General features: G+C 46.4%; 10 protein-coding genes across 10 annotated transcripts; 4 read left to right on the top strand and 6 right to left on the bottom strand.

Moving 5' to 3' along the window:
* Positions 1–353: 353 nt before the first annotated feature.
* BKA55DRAFT_644914 (Alpha/Beta hydrolase protein) lies at positions 354–1646 on the top strand (the record flags this gene model as incomplete). The annotated part of the gene is made up of 1 exon (XM_046197191.1): positions 354–1646. The coding sequence occupies one exon, from the start codon at positions 354–356 to the stop codon at positions 1644–1646; it is 1293 nt and encodes a 430-aa protein (XP_046048424.1).
* Positions 1647–1831: 185 nt separating this feature from the next.
* On the bottom strand, positions 1832–3442 carry BKA55DRAFT_664179 (cytochrome P450; the record flags this gene model as incomplete). Its single annotated transcript, XM_046197689.1, has 5 exons — positions 1832–1933; positions 1963–2352; positions 2398–3123; positions 3164–3237; positions 3306–3442. 5 exons carry the CDS (start codon positions 3440–3442, stop codon positions 1854–1856), a joined length of 1407 nt encoding a protein of 468 aa, XP_046048423.1. The 3' UTR covers positions 1832–1853.
* A 657-nt stretch (positions 3443–4099) lies between these two features.
* On the bottom strand, positions 4100–4814 carry BKA55DRAFT_540055 (uncharacterized protein; the record flags this gene model as incomplete). The annotated part of the gene is made up of 3 exons (XM_046190212.1): positions 4100–4339; positions 4390–4466; positions 4520–4814. 3 exons carry the CDS (start codon positions 4812–4814, stop codon positions 4100–4102), a joined length of 612 nt encoding a protein of 203 aa, XP_046048422.1.
* A 256-nt stretch (positions 4815–5070) lies between these two features.
* Positions 5071–7153, bottom strand: BKA55DRAFT_569590 (putative threonine synthase). Its single transcript, XM_046192945.1, has 5 exons — positions 7046–7153; positions 6907–6993; positions 6487–6813; positions 6273–6437; positions 5071–6222 (listed from the first exon to the last, which is right to left on the bottom strand). Exons 1-5 carry the CDS (start codon positions 7109–7111, stop codon positions 5248–5250), a joined length of 1620 nt encoding a protein of 539 aa, XP_046048421.1. The 5' UTR covers positions 7112–7153; the 3' UTR covers positions 5071–5247.
* Positions 7154–8072: 919 nt separating this feature from the next.
* BKA55DRAFT_690737 (uncharacterized protein) lies at positions 8073–8666 on the top strand (the record flags this gene model as incomplete). The annotated part of the gene is made up of 1 exon (XM_046199553.1): positions 8073–8666. One exon carries the CDS (start codon positions 8073–8075, stop codon positions 8664–8666), a length of 594 nt encoding a protein of 197 aa, XP_046048420.1.
* A 107-nt stretch (positions 8667–8773) lies between these two features.
* BKA55DRAFT_728726 (uncharacterized protein) lies at positions 8774–10462 on the bottom strand (the record flags this gene model as incomplete). The annotated part of the gene is made up of 4 exons (XM_046201188.1): positions 8774–9112; positions 9175–9807; positions 9855–10343; positions 10406–10462. 4 exons carry the CDS (start codon positions 10460–10462, stop codon positions 8852–8854), a joined length of 1440 nt encoding a protein of 479 aa, XP_046048419.1. The 3' UTR covers positions 8774–8851.
* Positions 10463–11617: 1155 nt separating this feature from the next.
* Positions 11618–14124, top strand: BKA55DRAFT_738813 (uncharacterized protein; the record flags this gene model as incomplete). Its single annotated transcript, XM_046201405.1, has 5 exons — positions 11618–11827; positions 11881–12561; positions 12614–12930; positions 12975–13328; positions 13403–14124. 5 exons carry the CDS (start codon positions 11618–11620, stop codon positions 14055–14057), a joined length of 2217 nt encoding a protein of 738 aa, XP_046048418.1. The 3' UTR covers positions 14058–14124.
* A 192-nt stretch (positions 14125–14316) lies between these two features.
* Positions 14317–16564, bottom strand: BKA55DRAFT_594541 (peptidase family M3-domain-containing protein; the record flags this gene model as incomplete). The annotated part of the gene is made up of 9 exons (XM_046195675.1): positions 14317–14506; positions 14559–14762; positions 14813–15113; positions 15165–15299; positions 15371–15797; positions 15884–16118; positions 16179–16299; positions 16366–16441; positions 16481–16564. 9 exons carry the CDS (start codon positions 16562–16564, stop codon positions 14317–14319), a joined length of 1773 nt encoding a protein of 590 aa, XP_046048417.1.
* Positions 16565–16906: 342 nt separating this feature from the next.
* Positions 16907–19415, bottom strand: BKA55DRAFT_569584 (uncharacterized protein). The gene is made up of 3 exons (XM_046192944.1): positions 18940–19415; positions 17548–18883; positions 16907–17496 (listed from the first exon to the last, which is right to left on the bottom strand). The coding sequence occupies exons 1-3, from the start codon at positions 19335–19337 to the stop codon at positions 16972–16974; spliced, it is 2259 nt and encodes a 752-aa protein (XP_046048416.1). The 5' UTR covers positions 19338–19415; the 3' UTR covers positions 16907–16971.
* Positions 19416–22012: 2597 nt separating this feature from the next.
* BKA55DRAFT_664171 (uncharacterized protein) lies at positions 22013–23736 on the top strand (the record flags this gene model as incomplete). Its single annotated transcript, XM_046197688.1, has 5 exons — positions 22013–22108; positions 22225–22567; positions 22616–22975; positions 23069–23325; positions 23425–23736. 5 exons carry the CDS (start codon positions 22013–22015, stop codon positions 23560–23562), a joined length of 1194 nt encoding a protein of 397 aa, XP_046048415.1. The 3' UTR covers positions 23563–23736.
* Between the last annotated feature and the right edge of the window lie 49 nt (positions 23737–23785).

Raw genomic sequence — 23785 nt, 5'->3', positions numbered from 1 at the left:
ACTTGGAGTGAAAAATGAAACCTCGGAGCCGATGTCTTTCGGGAATGGAGTGATGATCGGAATGAGAGCGGAAGTATTCCACTTGATTCTGATTTAACGACCCTGGTCTACGCTGGGTATCTCAACATGATGTCAATGATGTCAAGTGTCTTGATTGACAGAATTAGCTTCAAGTAGCCCCGTGGGGAGCGGCATGGATACTCTGTATAATTGCCGAATTCGGAAATAGATCGGCCTGCGAGAAGTTGATCCAAATACAATAGCAATGAGCTGAACTGTTTTTCCTATATACTTTCTTTGCATTCTCTTGTAACTGTGATTTCAGCGGTTTTAATACAAGTAAATCAATAACCATGAGCTTTAATCTATCCACAACGTACGACCGGGCATTGCTCCGTCCGCTTGTCTTACCTCCTAAAGACCCCAATGCCACGAACGAGCCGGCAAACTTGTGTGACGAGTCTCAATGGCGAGCATCTACACATACATTCCGAGGAACAGATGACCGCGACGAGACTGCTGCGTGGCCACCAGCCAAGTTCAACGACGACCCGTCCAACATTCCCGATGATGAAGCATACAACATCCCATACCATGCAAACAGCAAGAAAGCCAACGACGGTATATTTAAGCTGTACTCGGACTCAGAGCAGAGCAAGAGATCGAGTGTCCCACTGCCGAAGCTGGTCGCCAAGCGATATATTCCAGCCAACCAGGCCAATAACTCTGGACAGGGTATAACTCTTCTCACGCTTACGGGCATGGGAGTTCCCAAGGAGATGTTTGAACCTATGCTTGAAGACCTACTACCTCGATTGCGCAAGTCTGGTGTCAAGGTTGAAGAGGTCTGGGCAATAGACATGCCACTTAGCGGACAGACAGCTCACATCAATCCTGTGGGATATCTATACGCCAATGAGAAGGATATCGTTCGGGATTTGCTGCTCTTCCTTACGGCTTATCTCCCATTACAGCCTGGTGAAGAGCTACCGAAGCATCTTGAACCTCGCAGACCAACAGCCCAAGCTCAACAGCCTACGCGACAGAATCTTCATGTCTTTGCCCACAGTCTCGGTGCCCAAGCTGCTATTCTAGCATCCGTCCACGCACCAAACATCTTCAGCAGTCTCATGGTTGTCGACCCAGCAATGATCCCCGCCGGAAAGATCAACGACGCCATGACAAAACTCCCCAAAGAAATATTCTGCCTCGGTCTCAAGAAAGACTTCCCCGATCGCAAAGCCGTTGAAACAGCACTTCGAGAGAATAAACGTACGCTAAACTGGGATGAACGCGCTATCCGCATGTTCACCCAACACGGTATAGTCCCCAACGACAAGGGAGGGGTCAAGCTCATCGCTCATCCCCGTCTGGACTGGGCTTTATGGTACGATAAGCAGACTCCCGCAGAGTGCTATGATCGGTTTAAGGACATAAGTGTCCCGTTGCTTGCTATTATGCCAAAGAGGCCTTTTGCTGTGCCGACAAAGATGTTTGAGGCTGATGTTAAGAAATTGAGGGGGAGGGTTGATGTTCAGTGGGTTGAAGGGACACATCAGGTTGTTTATGAGAAGATGGATGAATGTGTTAGGTTTGTGGAAGAGTGGTTGGGTGATATTGCTGGTGAGAAGAGAGCTAAGCTGTAGAGTATTAGATAGTTTTACAGACTAACGCATTATAATCAACCTCGTATTTGCAAATAATTTCAATGTGCAGTCTATATATCTTTATCCATCTACCACTCTTCTAATCTTTTAACCTTCACGTATAACCCACCAGCTGGCCGTGCCGTAAGGCCACCTTTAACATCAACATTCCTCTCATCCATCAACTCCCCATCCCTCAACTCAAACTCAAAACTTCCAACCCACCCCGCCAACAAGCACGCCAACTCGGCCCTCGCAAACCCCTGTCCAATACACCCCCTCGGACCCTGCAAGAACGATAAAAACCCATATTTACTCTCTGCACCTCCATGTGTACTCTCATACAACCATCTATCAGGGTTAAGCGACTGTGCATCTGCTCCCCAGAGCTTAGTACAGCGGTTTGTAGCCCAGGGTGCTATGACGATTCGTGTGCCTTTTGGGATAAACTGGTTGAGGATAGTTGTGTCGTGGGCTGCTTCACGAAGGGTTTGGGGAACGGGGGCGTAGAAACGCAGGATTTCGCTGCAGACGGCTTGGAGATAGGGCATTGAGTCGATGTTGATGCTGGAGATTGGGGATTCGTTTGCTTGGGTGAGGGGAGGGAGGCGTTGGCGGATTTCGTGGCGCAGTCGGTCTTGGACTTCTGGGTGTTTGGCGAGGAGGTAGATGCCCCATGTGAACGCTGCTCCTGTTGTATCATGACCTGGAACTGTTAGCTATAACTAAGGTCCTTAGGGAGAAGACTTACCAGCCGCAAGTAAGGTCATGGCTTGATCGATCAGTCCATCCTCAGTAAATGTCCCAGTCCGTATCGCTGCGGATATGATATCCATATCGTCTAATTTCTTCTCCTTTAGCTTCTTTTGCTTTGAAGAGATAATTTCTCTACACGTCTCCCGTATTGACCGGGCCGCATGGCTCATATCCAAGTTGAGCTTAATAGGTAAAGCTGTAAGAACCCATGCTGGAACCAAGCTCTCGATAAGGTGCAGCATCCGAGCTCGAGCTGATGGCTGAAACACGACGTTGTATGTCTTTACTAGCTTGTTATCCTCTTCCTTTATGGCACCGAAGTCCTTGCCCAGGCCTGCCACACCGATGAGGTCCAGAGTTGTTCTCGAAGCCCATTCCACCACTTCCACGGTCTCAGCTCGATCAGCTGTAATCTTCTCGATCATCTCTCTCGTCTTATCCCAGAATAGTGGGTAGAGAGCTTTAATGTTCCTCGGTGCAAAAGCAGGATTCATACTCCGCCTCTGCAGCTTATGGGCATCTCCCTCAGAGAGGATAAGACCTATTCCTAAAAATCGTCCTGCTGTTTCTCTTAGGCTAGCAGGTTTCGGAAAAGAGTAGTTCTGGGTAACAAGAACTTCATGGAGAGCCTCGGGGGATGTCAGAACGATTCGTTCAGCGTTGAAGAACCCTAGGTATCGTAGTAGACCATCGTTCGGGACCGTTTCGTTCCTACACCAGCCTTTATGAGTAAAGTGGAAAGGGTTTCAGTTAAGGTTTACGTACCATTCTCTCACAGGCGAGCAGTAAGGCTCTTGATACAGCTTCATACCATGGCCCCAAAGCCAATGATTTCCTTCAGACGTAGGTATATGTCTAAGAGGTGATATGAACCTAGGGCGGATAATGATCCTGTAAAAGCACCAAAGTGTTGTTTCTAAACACAACGCGCCTAGTAAGCCAAGCAGAAACATTGACTCCTGGTTATCATCGTGTAGCAGGGCCAGCAGATACCCCGAAAGGGTAGCACCAGCCAGTACAATCTGCCACGTTTCTATCATGGCGTATAATCGTTTGATTCATAGGTAATTGACTTGATAGCATAAAACTCTGCATCATGAATCAATGCAAGGTTTCAAGGAACCTTCGCCAAGATCGGTCATCTTTAATATGGACGAAGAATTTACCGCAAAACTCAGGGGTCCAATAGAATGAACTTGACAATCAAACATTACGCCTTAGACTAGTATACCAAACACGTCAACTGACATATAGATCGTGTTTCCATTTCTTCAGCTCCGTGACGATCATTTACAAGGGAACTATATGATATACCGAAAATGTCTAGAGCCCCACATCCGCCTTGATCCTTAAATGCCGTCTTCCCGGAGACCTAGTGGATCGATGACGCAGTACCACCACTATATATCTGATCCTTGGTGTGAATTAAACAATTCCGTATCGGTAAAAGATAATAGTCTTTTTACTCGACTAAGCGCTGAGACGAGAGTTAGCCTTATGCCTATTGAACTTGGTTGAGGAGTGACGTATGGAGCGTGTTGGCAGCCAATCAATGACAAGGAACAACACTAGCATTGCTCTCGTTCACATAGACCTTGAATTCTGACAAACACTTACTATTCATATCTACTGTAGCTCCTTAGATTTACTGTATCGGGTTGCTACTGTATCTATAGCTCATATTCTTGACTGGCATATCAAAAGGTCATCCTAGAAAGATAGACTGCACCAACAGCAAGAACAGCCGGAAGACTTAGAGATGAACCAATTTTACAAGCACTGCTGGGCTCAGAACTCGTAGCTGCTGCTTCACTGCTACTTGTTGTGGCATCACTACCAGAAGTTGAAGTCTCTGTGGCTTGAGCTTGACTGGTCGTCTCAGCTTCAGCTTTGTTTGTAGTCTCTACGGAAGTTGAATTTATATTCTCATCAGAAGACTATTCTGTGTTAGCAAATCGATTCAATATTCAGAGGTCTGCGAACGAACCGTTGATCCTGTCTCAATGGCTTGACTAGCATAAGCCGTAACAGTCTCACAAATCCTTGTCAAAACATCCGCATAAACTAGCACCGAAAATCAGCTCTCATTATCCTTTAAATCTCAAACTGCAACTCACGGTTATAAGCGGATGGACCGCAAATAGTCCAAACACAATCCTCCTCTCTTTCAACCCAATCAACAGACTCATTACACCAGCACTTAAGGACACTTCCTCTAGTGCAAGACGTGTAGTTTCCATAAGTCTTATAACAAGCTTGAAAACATTCTGCGCGCTTTTCTTCAAGATCAAAAGCTTCGGCTCCTGAGGCCGTTGGGGCAAGGGTAACGGTTGCAAGATAACCACTTTCGGTGTTTGCAGCCGTTGTCAACCGTAGCAGGAAGGACAAGGTGATAGGTAGATAAGACCTCATAGTGATAGTTTCAACGTTGGAGAAGCTGTATTGTGGTATGTGGAACTCAAGAAGTACGATCAGAAGGGCTCCATGGTCTTTATGCAATTGCTAAGGCGCATGAGCTGGAAGCAGGGGGTCGTCTTGGCAGCTGAACATTTTACCAGCTTGGCATTTCACTGACACCAGCCAAACCTCAAAAGTCAGCCACGTGCTATCAAACTATAGGAATAGCGCCGACCAAATTGAGTTGACAAGGCATATCAAGGCAGAATTACTGAATTGAACGCGGATACAATTCCGCACAACGTCGGACCAGCCATGTCCACATTGCCATCTCACCTTCAGGTCATCTTCAAACTCAGAAAATATGTCTAATTCGTCTTTTGATCATTTTAACATCTCTAAATATGCATGTAGAACCGCCCAAAACCAACACCTTTACATCTCACATTCATCGCTGTCCGCTAAGCTCCTTCTCAACCTGCTCCTTAACAAGCTCTCTCACAGCCTTCCAATCATTCGAAACATCAGAAACTCGCTTAGGCAACTTCTCAAGACCGACAAACTCCTCGGGAAGAACCTTCTCCTGGAAGTTAAAGTCCTTCTCATCCTTAAGAGCAAGCTCAACAGCACCAGCGAACTTGGCGGGGTGGGCTGTGGACAGAGAAATGTGAGGGATGTTGGCCTCGGCGCGTTGGGCAGATCGGAGAGAGGCGGTGACGCCGACGGAGGAGTGGGGATCGAGAATGTAGCCGACTTGCTCGTAGATGTTCTTGATGGTCTCGAGAGTCTCGGGGTCGCTGACACGTTCACTCTCAAAGGTCTTGCGGGCGCTGTTAAGAACGTCCACGTAGACGGGGCCGAAACCGCCCTTGACCTTGAGATCCTTGAGCCAAGTAGCGACTTCTTGACCAGCTTGCTTTCGGTTGAACTCAACATCCATACCAACAGTAGCAGCAAACTCATAAGCCAAGAACCAAAGCAGACGCTCAAAGTTACTCGAAACCAAAATGTCCATAGCAGGGCTAAGAGTCTCCTTGACACCCTCCTCGTGAGCCTTGACTCCATCAACCTCCAGACCGCCCTCAGCCTCGGGGCCCTTGGCAGGCTGCTTCTCGTACTTTCCAGTCTTCCAGAATCGATCAAGGATATCGTTCTCGTTAGTTGCGATAACAAGCTTGTCGACGGGAAGACCCATGCGAGTGGCAAAGTATCCGGCGAGGATGTCGCCAAAGTTTCCGGTGGGGACGACGAAGCGGACTTTGTCGCCGACCTTGAAGGTGGAGGACTTCTTGGCGAGGGAGAAGTAGGAGTAGAAGTAGTAGACGATCTGGGCGAGGATTCGGGAGAAGTTGATGGAGTTGACGGCGCCGAGCTTGAGGGAGGCGTTGGTCTCGGGGTCGCCAAAGAGGGCCTTAACGATGTCCTTACAAATTTATTAGCGCCACGCGAAAGGCGTACGAGAGGTATACTTACTTGGCAATCGTCAAAGGTACCAGTGACGGCAAGGTTATGCACGTTGGCATCAGTGCATGTCGTCATCTGAAGCTCCTGAATAGGGCTGACACGGCCCTTGGGATGCAGAATAGTAACAGACACATCCTTCTTACCCCTCAAACCATGGATAGCGGCGGATCCAGTCTAAACACACGTTAGGATATTACCGCAATCAGGCCATAACATGACTCACATCACCACTCGTCGCACCAACAACAGTCAAGTGATGTCGGTCCTTACCCTCCTTGCCCTCGTTCTTTCGCGCAAGGAGGTACTCGAAAAGGTTACCGAGAAACTGCAGCGCGCAGTCCTTGAAGGAGTAACTGGGTCCGTGGAATAGTTCGAGGAGGTGAAGGTTGTCCTTCAATTGGACGAGGGGTGTGACTTCTTGGGCGCGGAATGTAGAGTAGCTTCGGTTGATGATGCCTTGTAGGTCTTCGGCGGGGATTTCGCTGCGGGAGATGTAGAGGCTGAAGATCTGGAAAGCCAATTCCTGGTACGAGAGGTCCTTCCAGTTTTGCTAATGTCGCGTTAATCATTGCCTCATTAATCCAACGCTTTCGATCGGAGCCAGGAAGTATAAAGGATATCGGCATTGATCGTTCGTACGCACCCATTCTGTCGCAGCGGGAATCTCATGGGGGAGGAAAAGACCGCCATCGGCGGCCAATCCCTTTAGGACAACGGTCTCGAAGGAGAGCTTTCGAGGGTCAGCTGAGTGCCAATTGCGATTGTAGATAGATGTATCGTACACCGTAGTCACCACCTCTTGTGGAGAGGTATACTTGCGATTGCGTATGCGTCGAATCGTTGGCCATTGTGCTTTTGCTTGTTGATGCTTGGAAAATTCTTGGTGCCCCTCGTTGGGAAATGGGATGGAATGAGTCGCGAATGGCAGCCACCCCGCCGGAATTTTAATCGGCCGGCCGGTATCGGAGTCATCAGATACTACCCGGGACTTGATGGGATGAAATAGAGTCATAATGTTTAAAAGAGTTGCGATGATTGGTTCATTGTCCTTCTTATACTATGCGATGTATCCGATTTAATAAAAATATAGAGGTGCTATATAATACTTGTTACCGAGCTATTGGTTCTACGGTTGCGATGTAAGGAAAGTCCTCTACTCTTCACAACTTCGGCCACTGCGTTATGAGCTGTAAACCCTGTCACTTATTTTCGTCACTTCATACCAAACCAAGAATTGAGGATTTCGTCAGGTAGGGGATATAATTTTTTATTATCATACTTATATATCTACCTATACATGAGTCGTCGCTTCTGAGAAGAGAAGCTCCACAGTCGATTTGCTGCCATTTGCCTCAGCCGCGAGAATGACCACGTCTCTTCAGCTCGGTGATTTCCCTTCTTAGCACACAATCATCCTTGAAGTCGATCCGCCAGCGACTTGACCTTAACTCCAAGGCTCGTATTCCTTCTACAGGGGATGGAAGAACGGCACAGCAAAGAGATTACGAGCCTGGGCAGCCAATCACAGCTCTTCTTTCTTGAACTAACCCATTCGCTTCTACCGCAATCTCCTACAGCATGGGTCGTTTAAAGGTCATAGGACAACAATTCAGCCGCGAGAAGAAGGATTTGGGGAACGCTAAAGATCATACGTTACAGCTGGCCCATTTAGTCACCGGGTAATACTGTCAAGACCCTTGTGAGATTTTGGTTTAAAGCACGGCCATCCTCTACGTCAAAATCTCACGTCAAATCTGTCGTTAAACTCGTCACTCGCTTACACAAGACACATTCGTTAAAACAACCAAAATGGTTAAACCAAGTCTTCTCTCCGCCATCCCACTTCTCATGCTCGCCGAGCGAGCCCTTGGATTCGGCTGTTCAACTCATAGCTTCACAACCTGCGAAGATAAAATAGTGCATTGGTTCGATCCCGATGATGGAATGATCTGTGATCCTCTCGACTGCGGCGGCGGTCGAGCACCCCCAAAGACAGGTGTACCCGGATGCGCAGGATATACCGGCACAGAAACAATTGGAACTTCATACCTTTCATGCTGGAAACCTTCGACTACGCTTGTTGCTTCAGCGGCTGAGACGACACCGGAAACAACAGTGACGGAAACTCCTGAGCCTAGTACCTTGGTTGAGGTTGAGACGAGAACAAGGACGAAGCATGTTACGGCTGAACCGACTGAATCGACTGGAGTTGCGGCGGTGACGACTGGATCTACTACTGTGGCGCCTGTTCTTCCATCTGAGACTAAATCGACTGAGGAAGCTGCTTCTACTTCTACACCAACTGTTGCGTCTACCACTGCTGCGCCTAATGCGGCTCGAGTTTTGGAGGGTTCTCTTATTGCTGTAGCTGGCGTGGCGCTTGGAGCAATTATCCTTCTTTAATCCGCTCATCTTGACGGTTAATGATTGACGGGAACATACTGATATACGGCATGACTCTTATAATGATGTCAACTTTTTGGCATAAGTAATATTTAATTTTCTCTCCCTCAACAGGGGCCGAGTCTTACTTTTCTGGCCAGCTACCATACCCATTGTGAACTGTCGAGGCTTGATGACCAAGAGTCTCAGTTTGAAGTGAAGAAGCAACATCCAATGGATCCAAACGCAGCTCTACAGTGGACCATCAACATCTCGAGATTTCCCTCGTTATTAGACTTCTCATCGCGGCTATTCGATCCAGATAGTCGCCCCAGGATTGTTCCATTTAATGACTCCAGTAATACGGCCTGGTCCATCCAATTTATGCGAGCATAGTCCTGTTGATATTCCGCGAGCAACAGCTCAATCTCATTCTGTTGGGTTTCCAAAGCACTCGTCGTCGCCCACTGCTCAAGTGATCAGTGATTTACAGCACGCAGGAGATCGTACTAGCCGAAACATGACTTACCACAGCTACCAGGCATGGTGGGATATAGCTGGCACCAAGAGGTCTGTGATGGGATGCCATTTTAGCAAGGGTGATAAGTTCGTTCGCCAAGGTTGATGCTTCTAGAAGTAAAACGCTATCGTCTGGATATATTGCTCGGAGTATGCGATTCAAAACTATTGCTGCCGTAAGAAGGATCGCACCCATGACGCGGAGCTTGTGGCTAAGCTTTGGTCGACCGCGTAAGTCTTCAGAAGGAGATTTCTGCCTCTTTAGACTCTCGAGGTGGCGCTGTATTCTTGCGTGATTGTCTCGCATCTCTTGATATGTGGTTTTGATTTCGTCCATATATCGCAGAGGCTCATGCAAAAACTTTGGTATCCTGGGCAATCTTTGTACTTGAAAACTTTGAATATGAAAATCCTGATCTTGATTGTATGCGTTCTGGCGTGACTGTGAGGTTATGAGAGGGATATGATCTGCCATGCTGATGACTGGGTCGATTAGAGCTTCGAGAAATAGAGCCATCAGTGAGGTCTCAAGTAACTTAAGTTCAAAAGTGCCACTCCAACTCTTTTCGGTTGCTGTATCCATAAACCGCGCAAGAATCTGTCCATGACTTTTCAAGTCATTATTTGCTCGTCCCAGCCAGCTCTTCCGACTATGTCAGTGCCTGCTCGTTATGTGAGGGAGGTAATTACCTGGCATATCGTCATAATTTGAAAGGCCGCAAGATACTCGGGACTGAGCCGTGTGCCCGTTATATTCAGGGAAGCTTTCAATACTTTCAAAACACAGTCATACTTGGCCAGAACCTCAGATGGGATGTCATGTGTGTAATGATAAGGCAAGGCACTCATCATTAAATCAACTGAAGCATCGAGAGAATGGATGCGGCCAAGCCTGTTGGGAATATGCTCCAGGAAGACACCATAACAGTGAAGACCGTATCGAAGGTCTGTTATTTTCAGTGCCGCAACAAGCTTGGCCTCGAGAAGAGTTGATGAGTTCTGGGGTTTATGTAAGATGGATACCGGAGAGGATTGCTCGCGTTTTCTTGTTCTTTGAAAGCTGGCTTTGGATGGCTTGGTGAATGATACTGGCTTGAAGACATATTTCTGTTCGCCTGAACCGACACAGGGTACTCCAAGCCGAGCACATCTTGAGCAAGCTGGCTTGGCTTGGTCACACTAATTGATGTAAGTAAGTTCCTAGTGGGGTTCCTCGCAAGGACTTGGATCTCTGTACTTACTTTCTTCTTTTGCTTCAGACAAGTATTACAGCCTCTGCTTCTTGGAACACCAGGCATGATAACGAACAAAGAATTTGATATTCCAAGCCAACCGAAGTATTCTAGCCTTGATATAAGTGAAATCTATTTCTTTTATGATATTACATGCTTGGCTTATGAGGCGATATTATCCCCACCACAAATATGACAGCGCTGGGTAAGACCATGTTGGGAATAGTGGCATGCTTTGGCGCAGATCGCGTGGTGCGTCATAACAGCGATTTGGGTAATTTCTGCCGATCAGGACCCTGGATTTCCAATAGTATGGTAGCCAGGAACTTTAGACCCGGAGGGTAATATTCAATATTGCATAATAGGCCGATCTGGGATCTGCCATCTGATGGTGGAGAAGGCAAATGTAAGATTATGAGACGGAGTTCGGGTTTATGGACGGGATTCCGATGACGATATCCACCTCGAGGGATCTTGGATTCCTTAAATTAACCCTAATCTGATTGCAGATTATGTGAGGCTGCTGATGGGCTCTATGCCGTCCAGTTTCAGGGACTGACAGTCATCACGGATCTTGAAGATCTCCACTCAATGTCACAAGGAGACGCGGATCATTTTATCTTTGAAAATGAACCTTCTAGGGCTGAGGCAGGTGACCGCTTGAATCGCCACCTTTGTGGTTTGGGTCATGTTGAGCAGATCACCTATGTTACTTGAAATATTCATCTGAAATGTCATGGCTCGATGGTACAAAGACCAATTTTTACAATAGCTCAAATACTGAGTACTAATTAATCATCTCAGAAGTATTTTAAGTAGTGATTTACACGACGAAAGAGGTAATAGAAAAATGGGCAGCCAAATTGTAGACTCGACGACTCAACGACTCGGCGTTGAGGCTCTATCATCCCATTCCAATCGACGCTATACCACAATGAACCAGCCTATCAAAAATACAGGACATGATCGGAGCAAAGGACCCAACGAATCAGAAAGAACCTCTCATAAAGAGGCCCAAGACATAAAGCGCATCATGCTTAAACCACCATGACATCATGTTTCGAACATAGAAAAAGCACTTAAAAGTTTATAACCAAGAAACCGGTATCCATTTGAGTCAATTACGCGTTTGTGTGATCCCAGCCTTTGAATCAGGGCTTTGCACTCTCGTTAAAATCATGGCAGTTTTGATCATCAACCAAGTTACATCAAATTACCAAAATGACACCTCAAAGAACGCCAAGTGTTTCTGATACATCGACATCATCAGCTCAAGATACCTCTCAAAGCAGTGGTACTCGACGCATACTCCCAGCTGCTCGCCCCCGACCGGCTGAGAGTTCTAATCATGCTTATCAGACTGCTCCCTTGGCAAGAAAACGAGCTCCAACGGCCTTGGCATGTGAAGCATGTCGACAGAAGAAAATAAAGGTCAGTATGGTTTCTATTTGTGTACCGGGGCGATAACTCATCGGTCTTTACAGTGTAACGGAGTTCGACCGGTATGTTCTCAATGTCGGGCGCGGAAACTCGAGTGTGTGTACAGACCGTCGCCAGAAACAGACTATCGTGATAAATACGAATCACTTCTAGAATCACACCCTGCAGCCGTTGTATATCGAGCTATTCAAACACGCCCACGAGCTGAAGCACTCGAAATCGTTCGACGGATTCAAGCTGGTGTCGATGCCGAAACCTTGATGCGTCAACTTTCAAGCGCCGATTTACTCCTCCAAGTACAGCTCGTGCCAGAGACAAGATCTCGATATCAGTTTATTTACTCTCCGCTTATGCCGACGTATCTTCAGACTGAAGACAATCCCTTCATGAGATCTCTCATACATGAATGGAGTACAAGAGATGATGTTGTTAGTATTGCATCTCCGGTTATTACCGAAACAGATTTAGGATATCGGGCACAGTATTTGACACCTCATCACGCAGCAACCATCGTTGACTCAAGGCTGGATGAGATAGTGCCTTCGAGATGGACTACTGTGGACGCCAGCGATAATACAACGAGGGAGCTTATACGCTTTTATTTCCTTCAAGAATATGACTGGTTCACATTCTTTCATAAGGACTATTTCTTAGACGATATGATCAGTGGATCTAATACATTTTGCTCATCACTTCTGGTCAACGCTGTTTTGGCAGTTGGATGCGTACGCCCCCCCTTATCTACCATAAAGCTCATTCTTGCTAATAAGGTGTCAGCAATGTCGAAATTCTATATCTGAGCCCGCAGAGTTCTGGAATCCCAATAGCCTTGGTTACAAATTCCTTGAAGAAGCGAGAAGACTCTGGATAGTTGAGGTGACGCATAACAGAAGCTTGACAACGTTACAAGCAGCTCTTGTTTTGACTACTATCGTCAATATGTTTGATATGGATCCTTTATCCTCAGCTTTCCTCGTCCGGTCAATGGAAATAGCACATGAGTTGGGGTTGTTCGAACCGACGACCTACATTATGAACAAGAAGCTGAGAAACTCATATGATCTTACGGCCTGGTCTCTGTTCCACTGGCAATGGTAAGACTCTTCTCTTCCAGCTGGTTCATAGCTAACAAAAGTAGTACATTGAGTTGCCAATTCATGACCCAGCCGTTGTTGAAAACGCCACCAAAGACTCCGCTTCCCGATCCTGACCGCGATCCAGACTGGTTTGGAGAAATTTGGCTCAAATATCCTTCGAGTACAACACTGGTCCCACTGCGTATTGCCTCGGTTTTCAAAGCAAAGATAAACTTCAGCATGGTTCTTAACGAGGCCATGCTGAGGATTCAGGAAGATTCACCTGATTCTTACTTATTCCGAAATGGGGCTACGAACATCATTGAGATCGCGGAAAGATTGGATACATGGTATAAAGCTTTACCAGAGCCACTGTCGCCAACCAAGATTGTTTCTCCTTCACAACTCAAGTTACAGTACGTCGGCCCTATCTCACCCGAACCCTAGAGGTTGATGGTAAAATGAGTTGAAAATTGCTAACACCTGTTAGTCTCCATTATTGCTACGTTATAATCCAACTGTACGAAATTCTCGCACCAGGAGGGCAAAGACAAGCCTCAAACCTCCCCATCGAGGAAGAAGAACTCCAAAAGTCCCTCTCAAAGTATCGAGGCTACTTCGAGACCATACTACGAATTCACTATTTGCGACACAGCTTCGAGTACGGAAACATGATGCTAACGCGCTTCCTCGCAATGCTAGCATTCCTGTCCCTAAACAAAATCCAATCCTTGGCAACATCAACCGAACCAGAACAAATCATAACTGGATCTGGATTAGATGTTGGAGATACAGATCCTAAAGAAGCAAGAGCTACGCTTTTAATAGCCCAGAAAGGTCTCAGCGATCAGGGGAGGGGTTATTACCTGCCAAGGACATTGTTGCGGGATATTCTTACGAATATGACGGCGAGTGATGCTATGGTTCTTCAGAGCTTTATAACGATTCCGCCGGAAGGGCCGGAGAAGACGCAGGAGAGGAAGATGTATATGGAGAGTCACTGCCCACCGGATATTCTACGGATAGCGAATGATCCGAGTAAACAGCCGGATGGGAACTGGATACGACGGTTTGCGATGTTGACACTGGGAGAGAAATCTGGGCGTTCGATTTTGGCGATGATATCTGGAGGGAGGGAAGGTTAGGCTGAAGGTCATTAATGTCGGAAAAGGTATAGACACTATAGAAGACAAACTCTAGTGAATATTGCTATTGTCTTAATTTTTAAGCTTCTAAATGAAGCCGCCCCGATTATATGTGACCTTGAGAGAGGAGGGGGCTGTGTCTTGTAAAGAACTACTACTACTAAGTTCTGTGTGGTGATTATAAGCCCTCAGCCACAGGTCTCAACTGCAAACAACTTATCTGTCATGTAAAGAACGCCAACGTTCAGCGGTGCATTATTTACTGTAAAATATCGTGAAGCAACGGCTCAGCAGTAGGGCTGTGACCAAGATATTCTTGAAGTAGCTCTAACTCGTCTCTACTTCCACCGAATTCAAGAATACCCTTCCTATACCTATCCCAGGCGGATACACTCCTAGGATCCTCAAGGAACGTCGACTCGAAGAGCTCTTCAGCAAACACATGCGCACTTAAAATAGCCAATTAGCCGTTGTTACATAGTTAGGTTTAGGTCAACTCGCCTGAGATATGAGTAGTAGCCTGCATCGTAGCCAGAAACCAAATGACCTAGGTCGGCGTGTGGATATCCTTGGTCCTCTGGCAGGGGTGCACGAACAAGCCACAGCTGCTCCAGGAGGTCGTTAAACACTTTGGTGAAATCCATGTTCAGTAGCTCAGTGTGACTTTTCGGATGATGAGCTGTCATATCAAACCGGGCGTAAACCCTGATAAAAGTATCATTAGCCACGAAGCTTCTTGAGAGAATAATACTCACATATGACGAAGATACCACAACGAGCGGGTCACTTGGCGGCCTTTAATCAACCTCTCAATTATATCATCGGGTATACGCTCCAGGGGAAGATAATCTCCAGGGTGCTCTCGAAGCCATTTCTCCTTTAAGCGCAGATCGGTCCTCGTGTAATGGAGACCCACGCGTTTGAGTTCAGGCTTCATCCAGCACCACTTTTCGAGCATTACGCTGAGCGCTTCAGCAAAGTCTGGGGGTGACCTATGACCGTGAAAAGCCACGTAGTTTGTCCTGGCCAGCAAGTCATGGATGCCATGCCCCAATTCTGATCTAGTGGGCCCCTGTTATTTATTCTGTTCGTACGGGGTTTTCTTACCATGGAAGAGAGAAACGATCTGGCTGTGCTTTAGTAAGGTGCAAGCTGAAGGCGCAGGCTGTGGAAACGAGCACATGAGAAGGGTTGCTGGGTACACTCGACTGCCATCTTTTTTCAGGTAGCCCTGATTGAACACTATGTTAGAAATCGGTATCCGTCAGAATCATCTTGACTACTTACGCATTGGAGGTTGACATTCTGGTTACCTTTATACTTGTTGTCTCTTGAAAGAAGATCCATATAGAGGTAGCCAATGAATTGATCTTTCGATGCTTCTCTATCATCCCAAACAGCATAAGCTCGTACATCTTCATGCCATGTTGAGCTTTCGAGTTGGTCCTGAGATATAGGACAAAAGCGAAGTTGTAAGAATTCAGAGAACATCTCCAATATTACTGTGATAACATGCTGGAGTGGGAAATATTCGGCAATCTGCTCGGGATCGACATGCAGGCGCTGTTCGGCTACGTGGGCGTAATACCAATAGTCCCAAGGAAATATCACGCTTTTATCGTCGTCTGGGCTTCTTGGATCATCCCCAGCGTCCTTTTGCTTTAGCTGCACCAAAAAGCTCAAGTCCTGTTTTCCCCGAGCCGATATCCCGTGATGTAAATCATCCAAAAGCCTTTCCACCTGTGGGAGATTTCATTAGTCTCTTCTCTAGTCGATAAGCTGCATGGCTCTCATAACCCAAAAGTCGAGCGTTCAAATCTCTTTACAACAATCTTCTTGAAGAGTTCGGTGTTTTGACTGAGATTATTGGCACTGCCAATATACATTTTCTTCCGTGTGGCACTTTTGGAGGCACTTCGGTATATCACCAAAGAATCAGCTGCTGAAAAGCGAACGAATCGCATCTCGTGCTTTTCTGGGTCTTTTTCGAAACGATCCAGATCATGCTGCTGTACACCGGCCAGTTCATTAATAGTGAACCAAAGACCTCCAGTACCGTCTCTGATTCTCTGATTATACTCTCATCGCATGCCATCGATGCAATTTCTTCTCTCTAGATACTCCTGAATTTGAACTGGTTGCAAAGTGCCATGTCCAACCTGTTTGAACTCTAGAAACAGCTTATCGAGATACTTTTGAGCTTCAAAATGAAGGGAAGTCTCTTGGCAGGCTTCTTTGACAGCTCTTAACAAGAATCAGAAATCTGATCTCGCGGTAAAGGCGGCTAGGTCTTCGTTAACAAGAGTACAAGCTTCTTCAGACGCTTGACGAGATGCTCGGTCGGGTGACGCATAACGAAGCATGGCAATAATGGCAATATCCCCCTGAGTTTCATTGTCCACATCAATTAGAGGCTGAATTACATTGTCGAAGGCGGCTGTTTGTACGTCGACACTTCTGATAATGATTTCTCGTACAGCCTGATATTGACCGACGATGCGTTTCATGGTTGGAAGGATCTGATTAGCGAGTATGAGCCTAGGTAGATGCTGAGGGAGCGTGCTACAGTCCATTTTGTTTGCGCCGACAATAGTAGAAAGTAATTATGAGTTTGCTTAGGAATACGGCATAGTATTCTTGCTATAAATCGAAAGGGAGCAGACAAGCCTTGGCGTGAGGGGCAAACCTTGTGACAACGGACTAACCAACCAATGAATGTGTTTGAGAGAGATCTCTCTGTGTCTTATGATATGATCATTTATATGAGCAAACTTATAATTATTTTCGAGCTTTGAAACATTACGATAGTCATTCCATATCAAGATGGCCGCAACCAGAGCATTACTATCAGAAGATTTCAGCCACGTATATTAGTCATTATACATTATACAAGGGTTCATATATTTCCTATCGATCAGTGAGGCCTAGGAGGTCTCTTAACCTGGAATCCCTTCTCCTGTATCTTTGGCCTGGGCTTAGTAAATGCGTTTGTAAGCCCAGCCACCAGTTTATTCTGCAATTGACTCCTACTCGTTTCATCATGCACCATGCCTGACGAAGGGCCTGCATTTGAATCCACGTCTCGAGTTGGCGTTGACGAGACAAATACCCTTTCTTCATCAATACCATAGAACCTGTCAGACTCGCGAAATGAGTAGTCGACGCCCGGCTGAATTGCCACCTCTGACAGGGCCAAATCTATGCTAAAGTGCCCTTTGCTAGGGCTGCTGTTCTCGGTTCCTTGTGATATTGGAATTGTTAAAACAGCGGCTGGTCGAGGTGCGTGATAAGCAGGGCTTGTTGCTCCTGACCTCGGTGGTCTGTAAAATGTCGATGGATCTGGTTCAAAGCCACACCTTAACGATTCTCTGCTAGGGGCCTGACGATACTCGAGTAGATCCGCGGCCGAATGTGTTTCTAAAGAATCCATGTGGATAGACTTCAAAAAGAAATCAGCAAGTGGTTGAAGGAATTCTTGCAAGAGACTCACAGCAACTAGATTAGACTCTCCACTGATAGAGTGGCTTGAGGAATCCTGATCGGCAGCTTCACCTCTGAATACTGTCTCGTATAACTTCCAAGCATGCTTGATGAAGAATCCAGCAAGTATGGCCAGGCTGTGCAAAATCAATACCACATATCCAATCCATTGTCTCGCGGCATCGCTAATGGGCATAGCAAAAATGCTGATAAGAAACAAGCTTATTAACCGTGCGACTGATATGTAAACCATTGTTGATGTTCTTACCAGCAGGCTTCGTTTTGAGGTTAACTGCGAAACAATAACAAAGGCTTCGCAAACAATCAACATGAAGAGCTGGGCAAGAGGAAAGGCTTGAAGGCCACCAACGCCAATGGCTTGTAAAAGTGGCATTGTATGTGGAATATGGCGCGAGAGTAACCGCCATATTGTATGGAAATCCACATTGGGGTTATTTGTTTCTAAACGGTTGACTCGTGGAGGTTTCAGGTGGTCGCCTCTCTGTTCATCCAGCACTTGGACGAGAAAGTGACCAGCTCCAAGGATTATTAGCAGCATGATGACGGCTAAGCCAATGCGATAGTTTGGTAAGTAACCAATAAGGATAAGATCGTAGGAGATGTATGAAAGTAACGGCACACTGAAGAAGCACAGTGCAACGCCAATAGTTGTCCAGGCAGCCTTCTGGAGTATCAAAAGAAAAGGCAAGGAATGCACCGAACTCGAAGGAGAGAAAGCCCAGGATGAGAGAAGTAAGAGAAAGAATATTGGAGCGATTAATATTATAAGGTTAATAAGGGAGTTCGCCAGGGTATTAAGCATATTCGGGTATCGAAGCATCTGCGTCATGAAACCAAGTCCATAAGAGGCATTGCTGGCGTACATACCGCCGGTCGGTCCCTCATACATATATCCGTTGCTAAATGGACCTGGCCAGTATAGCAGAGATGCCCAGGAGAGTTTGCTCACTGCAGGAACAAAGAAGCCGGGGTATTCAACGCTCATCGATGCCGTTATGAAAGCGAACTGCAGATAGCGAAGATAGCTCGTTATGTCCAGAGCAACTGACCACAACGAGCTAGCATTGAGGCCATGGGCATATGTGAGACTGCTCTGGTTCACTCGCCATGAGGAGAGCGTAACGGCGATGAGAATGCTGAGTGGCACGAATGTCAAAACTGATGAGATCCTGTCACCCAATTCCGGGGTGATTTTCGCCTTCCCGCAGTCCAATTCCTGGCCATCGTCTTGTCTGAAGCGGAACGTTGATTCTAGGGTTTGAAAACTATGTGTGCTTTGGAAGCTGTAAAGCAGGTGATAGGAGCTCAGACGCGTCTGTCCAATCCTATTCGTTCAATTAGCACCCTAACAAGCTCATGAGAGACACAAACCCAGACTTACGGCGTCAAAGTATCAGTGATAGGTAAAGGACAATTATTCGAGAAATTCTCCAACTTACCAACTGCGTGGCCGAGAACTTCAAAGTCAACCGAGTTTCTCAGTGAAGAAACGTCAATGTCTTGACAGCTCATGAGCGATGCATTATGGACCGCGAGGATGTCCAACTCCAAACTCGCTGAACTACTCTCTGCATCAAAAATCCACGATCCTCGAAAGCTGTCGATCCAAAATGGCGTGGTCTCAATTGAAGCTACGCCTTGATATCCGCGGCTGCATGGATACTTTCGAATCCATGGTTTATTTTGCCAGATTTGCTCAGACGAGGCTGGTAGTGTCTGGCTTAGTAAAGCAAGTAGAAGACATGGTTTCAAGATGTTTTGGGAATTTTTTGAAGGCATAGGAAAGGCTCATAGCTTCTCTTATAAGACGATACCTCAGTTTGAAGATCAAGAAGCTGAAGAAGAAGTTGGTTTACTTTATTTGGTAAGCAGACGTCGCGTCAAAGTTTTGGGGTCCCATAAAAGGGGCTACTCTCAGCCAATCGTAGAGCGCGGTTCAAGAAACACTTATTCTATTTTAAGATCTTCAATGGCAATGGGCCGGATATATTTGAACCCACTGTCTTCAGAAGGCTGGCCCAGGTGCCTGACCACTGCACCAAAGGGCATAACCGCAACACAATTATGATTGAAGTGCTAAACTGTACGAATGCTGGGGCTGCTGAGGCTTTATGGCGCACGTCTAGGGTGTTTTTCGCTATCCTGCAGTCTAGTACTTGACCATTGTCTTGCCTGAAGCGAACTGTTGCTTTTGAAAGCTGTAAAAAGGATGATAGGAACTGAGTCGCATCTTTTCAATACGATGTCGCGTTTGATGCGCAAAGCCACACATGTCTAAGGTTATCTAACAATGCTGAGTTCTTCCTAAAGACCTCATAGCGAAGTACTTACCCTGGGTAAATGATTCATGAGGAGATCTTTATCGAAACTGTTCCCACGAACGATGTGGCTCTGAGAGGGGTAAAGAGGAAGAGTTGTAAAATACAAGACATCGCCGATGGGCGACAAGAAGGGCAAATGCATATAAAGGTAGCCAAGCTACCAGTAAAAGAAGCAGACTGAAACCCAAACCTACAAAGGCTCAATTTTCATTCAGGCATGGGTAATACTTCAGCATCTTGAACGCCGTCGGCTTCTGGCTCGCAGACAAACTATCGAACCATCTCCACATTGCTCTGGTGGCTTCTGGCTTGCACACAGGAATTTGAATGAAGCCGGGTGCTCGAATATTGACTTCTTCAGCCTCGCCATCAAGGAGAAAGTCGTAGTTACTTGCAGAGCACCCAAATAGACTAGCACGCCTTTACACAGATATCGCAAGGAATACGGAAATAAATACTTGTTGGATTCACATCCGCAGTATCCAAGATACTCCATGGACAGTCATGCTTCCAGCATGCATTTGTCATCTGCCCAAGCCCTTCTTCAACTGCCCTGATAGCCTCAAATCGGGTCGTTTACTTGTTAAGCGAAACAAGCACTACAGATGACACTCGTGGAATGGCGCATTGGGTTTCTGCAGGGATGACAAGTACCCCCTTCATTCTTCAGCTGTAATCGATGGACTAAGGCTCAATTCCTATGGTAACGCAAGAGAATTAACCAGGTTGAGACCAAGTGTCTATTACTTGGCCTGGAAACATAGGCATAACAAGCCATATTTAAAACGAAGAACTTTTTATTGGATGTAATTAATTGTAGGCATAATGTGCCTCTTATCATTTAAAGGCCCACAGATGTATCGCCATACTGAGATAAAATTGACTGTCTGTCTTTGGAGCCCTCAGTCAATAGAAAGGATTGCAGTTCGTTCAGTGCGGTGATGGCTTGGGCCATTATGACTTTCTCATCGGTGTCATCCCAAACAAGCTCAAGCTTAGATTTGGCCTGATTACTCCTAGCCAGAGATAAGGAGATCGCATCGCTGGTAAGATAGGGGATTTCTCCTTACTAGGAAGTGCATACTCTCAAGACATTGCCAGGACCTATAGGCCGAAGTGGGTAATGAATGGTAAAGCCCAGAAGTCTTGGTTTGTGATTACAAGCCAAGGCTTCATTCAGACTGGTAAATAGTGTCCAATTTGCCGCGTCAACACCAGCCTAATTAATGAGTGGTGGGCAGGAATTGAGCCGAGGAACTGCAGGCCCAGAAGTGAGAGCTGGGTAAGACGGAAAGAGTGTAGATAGCACAGCGGCTATAACGATAAAGATACGCATGGCGAATGTCTAAAGCGGTCATCCGCCGCGTAGAGAACAAGAAATATCAAATAAATGTGTTGGAAAAGAGCGACTTGAAACAGGTTTGAAAGAACGTAATGGTCGGCTACAATACCAAGTCCCTAAACTGGGAGCACTTTGTATTGAATCCTTATAAAGCCCGAAACACACTTCTTCAATTCAGCTCGCAGCAAGCTCCAAATTCAATTCTAGCTGATCATTTCTCGGGTGGCTAATTGTGCATCCTTGGCGGTAGTGTTGGTCCATACAAACAATAACGATTAAAGTCAATGGTGGCATGACTGGAAAGAATGTAACTCTCTGTTGATTCTAGAGTCTTCAAAGCTCGCTCAAATGACCATGTGACAAGGATGCGAGAACTGTGGTTCGGAACGAAGCTCCTTGATCCGATTGCTCTGTGGTGGAATAAATCCTCCACTTCTAATGATACAGGCCATTGAATGCTTGTGACCGACTTTGGGGGCTGAGCTAGACGAGATGAACTGCTGCAGTGACAAGAGGAATATGCACACTTTTGAACCGATTTATCCGGGACCGTAGTACAGTTACAATATGGTGTTAATCAATAGACGAATTGAGAGTACAGACGAGCCAGTTGCCTACAACGAAGACTAGCCAAATTCCCGAGACATTTTATAGTGTATATAAGATGAACATCCAAACCTTGAGATCTACTCCTAGCTAATACAAGCAAGCATTGCGATATTTCTTTTTCCTTTTGTTCGCTACGAAACTATTCTATCTCAGGGTTCTCTCCCTTCTTTTCCAAGCCAGCCATGGCTTCCCATCTCATCATCGGCGTGATGATAAACCATCTATGCCTATCGCCCCAGGAACCATACATAACTGTGCTTCTTGGTACGACAACGATGGTTCAATTCCATGCGAGCTGATCCCATACGCATGGAACCTGACTCTTGAAGAGTTCATCAAATAGGTTTGTTGTGACCATCTCTCCATAACGATCAAAGCTAATGGATAACTTTAGAACCCTTCCATCACAGCAGAATGCGGGAACCTCAAAGAAGACTTCTCTTACTGCGTTAAATATAAAAAGGCGTCTATCCCCGTTAGTTACTCCACGACCAAGTTCACCACGGCTCCCCGGTCTTTTACCGCGCTCGTCCCTTCGAAGACAATACCCACGAAGCCATCTACAACTACCGTTGGTGGCAATGGTGTCGAGACACCCGATCCAATCCAACCTGACATGGTATCGAACTGCAACAAGTTCTACTTTGTCGAGCTGGGTGACAACTGCAATGCAGTCTCCTCCAAGCACGGTATCACCTTAGCACAGTTCACGACTTGGAACCCCAAGCGCAGCACGGGTTACTCAGGATTATGGGCTGATTTCTAGGTCTGTGTCTCCGTCATAGGACATACAGCAACTCCCACGCAATCTACTAAGCCTACCAACGGGATCGAAACACCATCGCCTATCCAAGCCGGTATGACCAAGATTTGCAACAAGTTCCATCTCATCAAATCGACTACCACTTGCAACTCCATACAGGACTACTATAAGCTTCGTCTCAAGGACTTTTATTCCTGGAACCCCGCCGTTGGCACCAATTGTCAGTCTTTGCTCGTCGACTATTGGGTTTGTGTCAGTGTAGTTGGCTGGACACCGCCGACTCCTACAACACCTAACAATGGAATCACCACGCCCACGTCTATTCAGTCCGGCATGACCAAGAACTGTAACAAATTTCACATTGTCAAGTCAACAACCACGTGTGCCTCAATCCAAGACTATTACAAGATCTCATTTGCAGACATCTTTGCCTGAAATCCTGCCGTGGGCTCCAAATGTACATCTCTCTGGGTAGACTATAACGTCTGCGTACGTGTCATCGGCCAAAAGCCTTCACCAACAAGCACAGGCAATGGAATAACAACTCCCACGCCGATACAGGCCGGCATGACCAAGAGCTGTAACAAATTTCATACAGTCAAGTCAACAACGACCTGTACTTCGATTCAGGATTACTACAAGATCTCATTCGCAGATTTCTTTGCCTGGAATCCAGCTATAGGATGTAAATGCACGGCTTTATGGGCTGATTATAATGCCTGCGTGGGCGTTGTTGGGCAAAAGCCTACACCTACTCAACCAAGCAACGGTATCACGACTTCTTTGCCTATTCAGAGCGGTATAACCAAGAACTGTAAGAAGTTTCATCAGGTCAAGTCAACCACGACTCGGGCCTCAATTCAGAATTACTACAAGATTACGATGGCCAATCTTTTCAAGTGGAATCCTGCTATTGGTTCGACTTGTAAGAGCTTGTGGGTGGACTATTGGGTTTGCGTGCAGGCTTAGACCTGCTTTGACGTTCTCTTCTATGTATACATAACTCTTTTTCTCTATACCTCCTTATTACATATACTTTCATATCTTTTCCTAGATCAATCCGTTGAGACAAGAGGGAAGGGTAGCCGCGCTAGTCTTTATTCGTTTGCTAGCTGATACTTAGCGTGCTCGCTTGCGACCAACACTCAACGTCCATTGGCCCGAGCTTAAAGCCCGGTCATAGCAAACACGG

This window comes from Fusarium redolens, assembly GCF_020744475.1.
Source record: "Fusarium redolens strain MPI-CAGE-AT-0023 chromosome Unknown BKA55scaffold_9, whole genome shotgun sequence".
Taxonomy (NCBI): Eukaryota; Fungi; Ascomycota; class Sordariomycetes; order Hypocreales; family Nectriaceae; genus Fusarium; species Fusarium redolens.
Note: the sequence above shows the minus strand (reverse complement) of the source record. Positions and strands in the feature narration are given on the sequence as shown.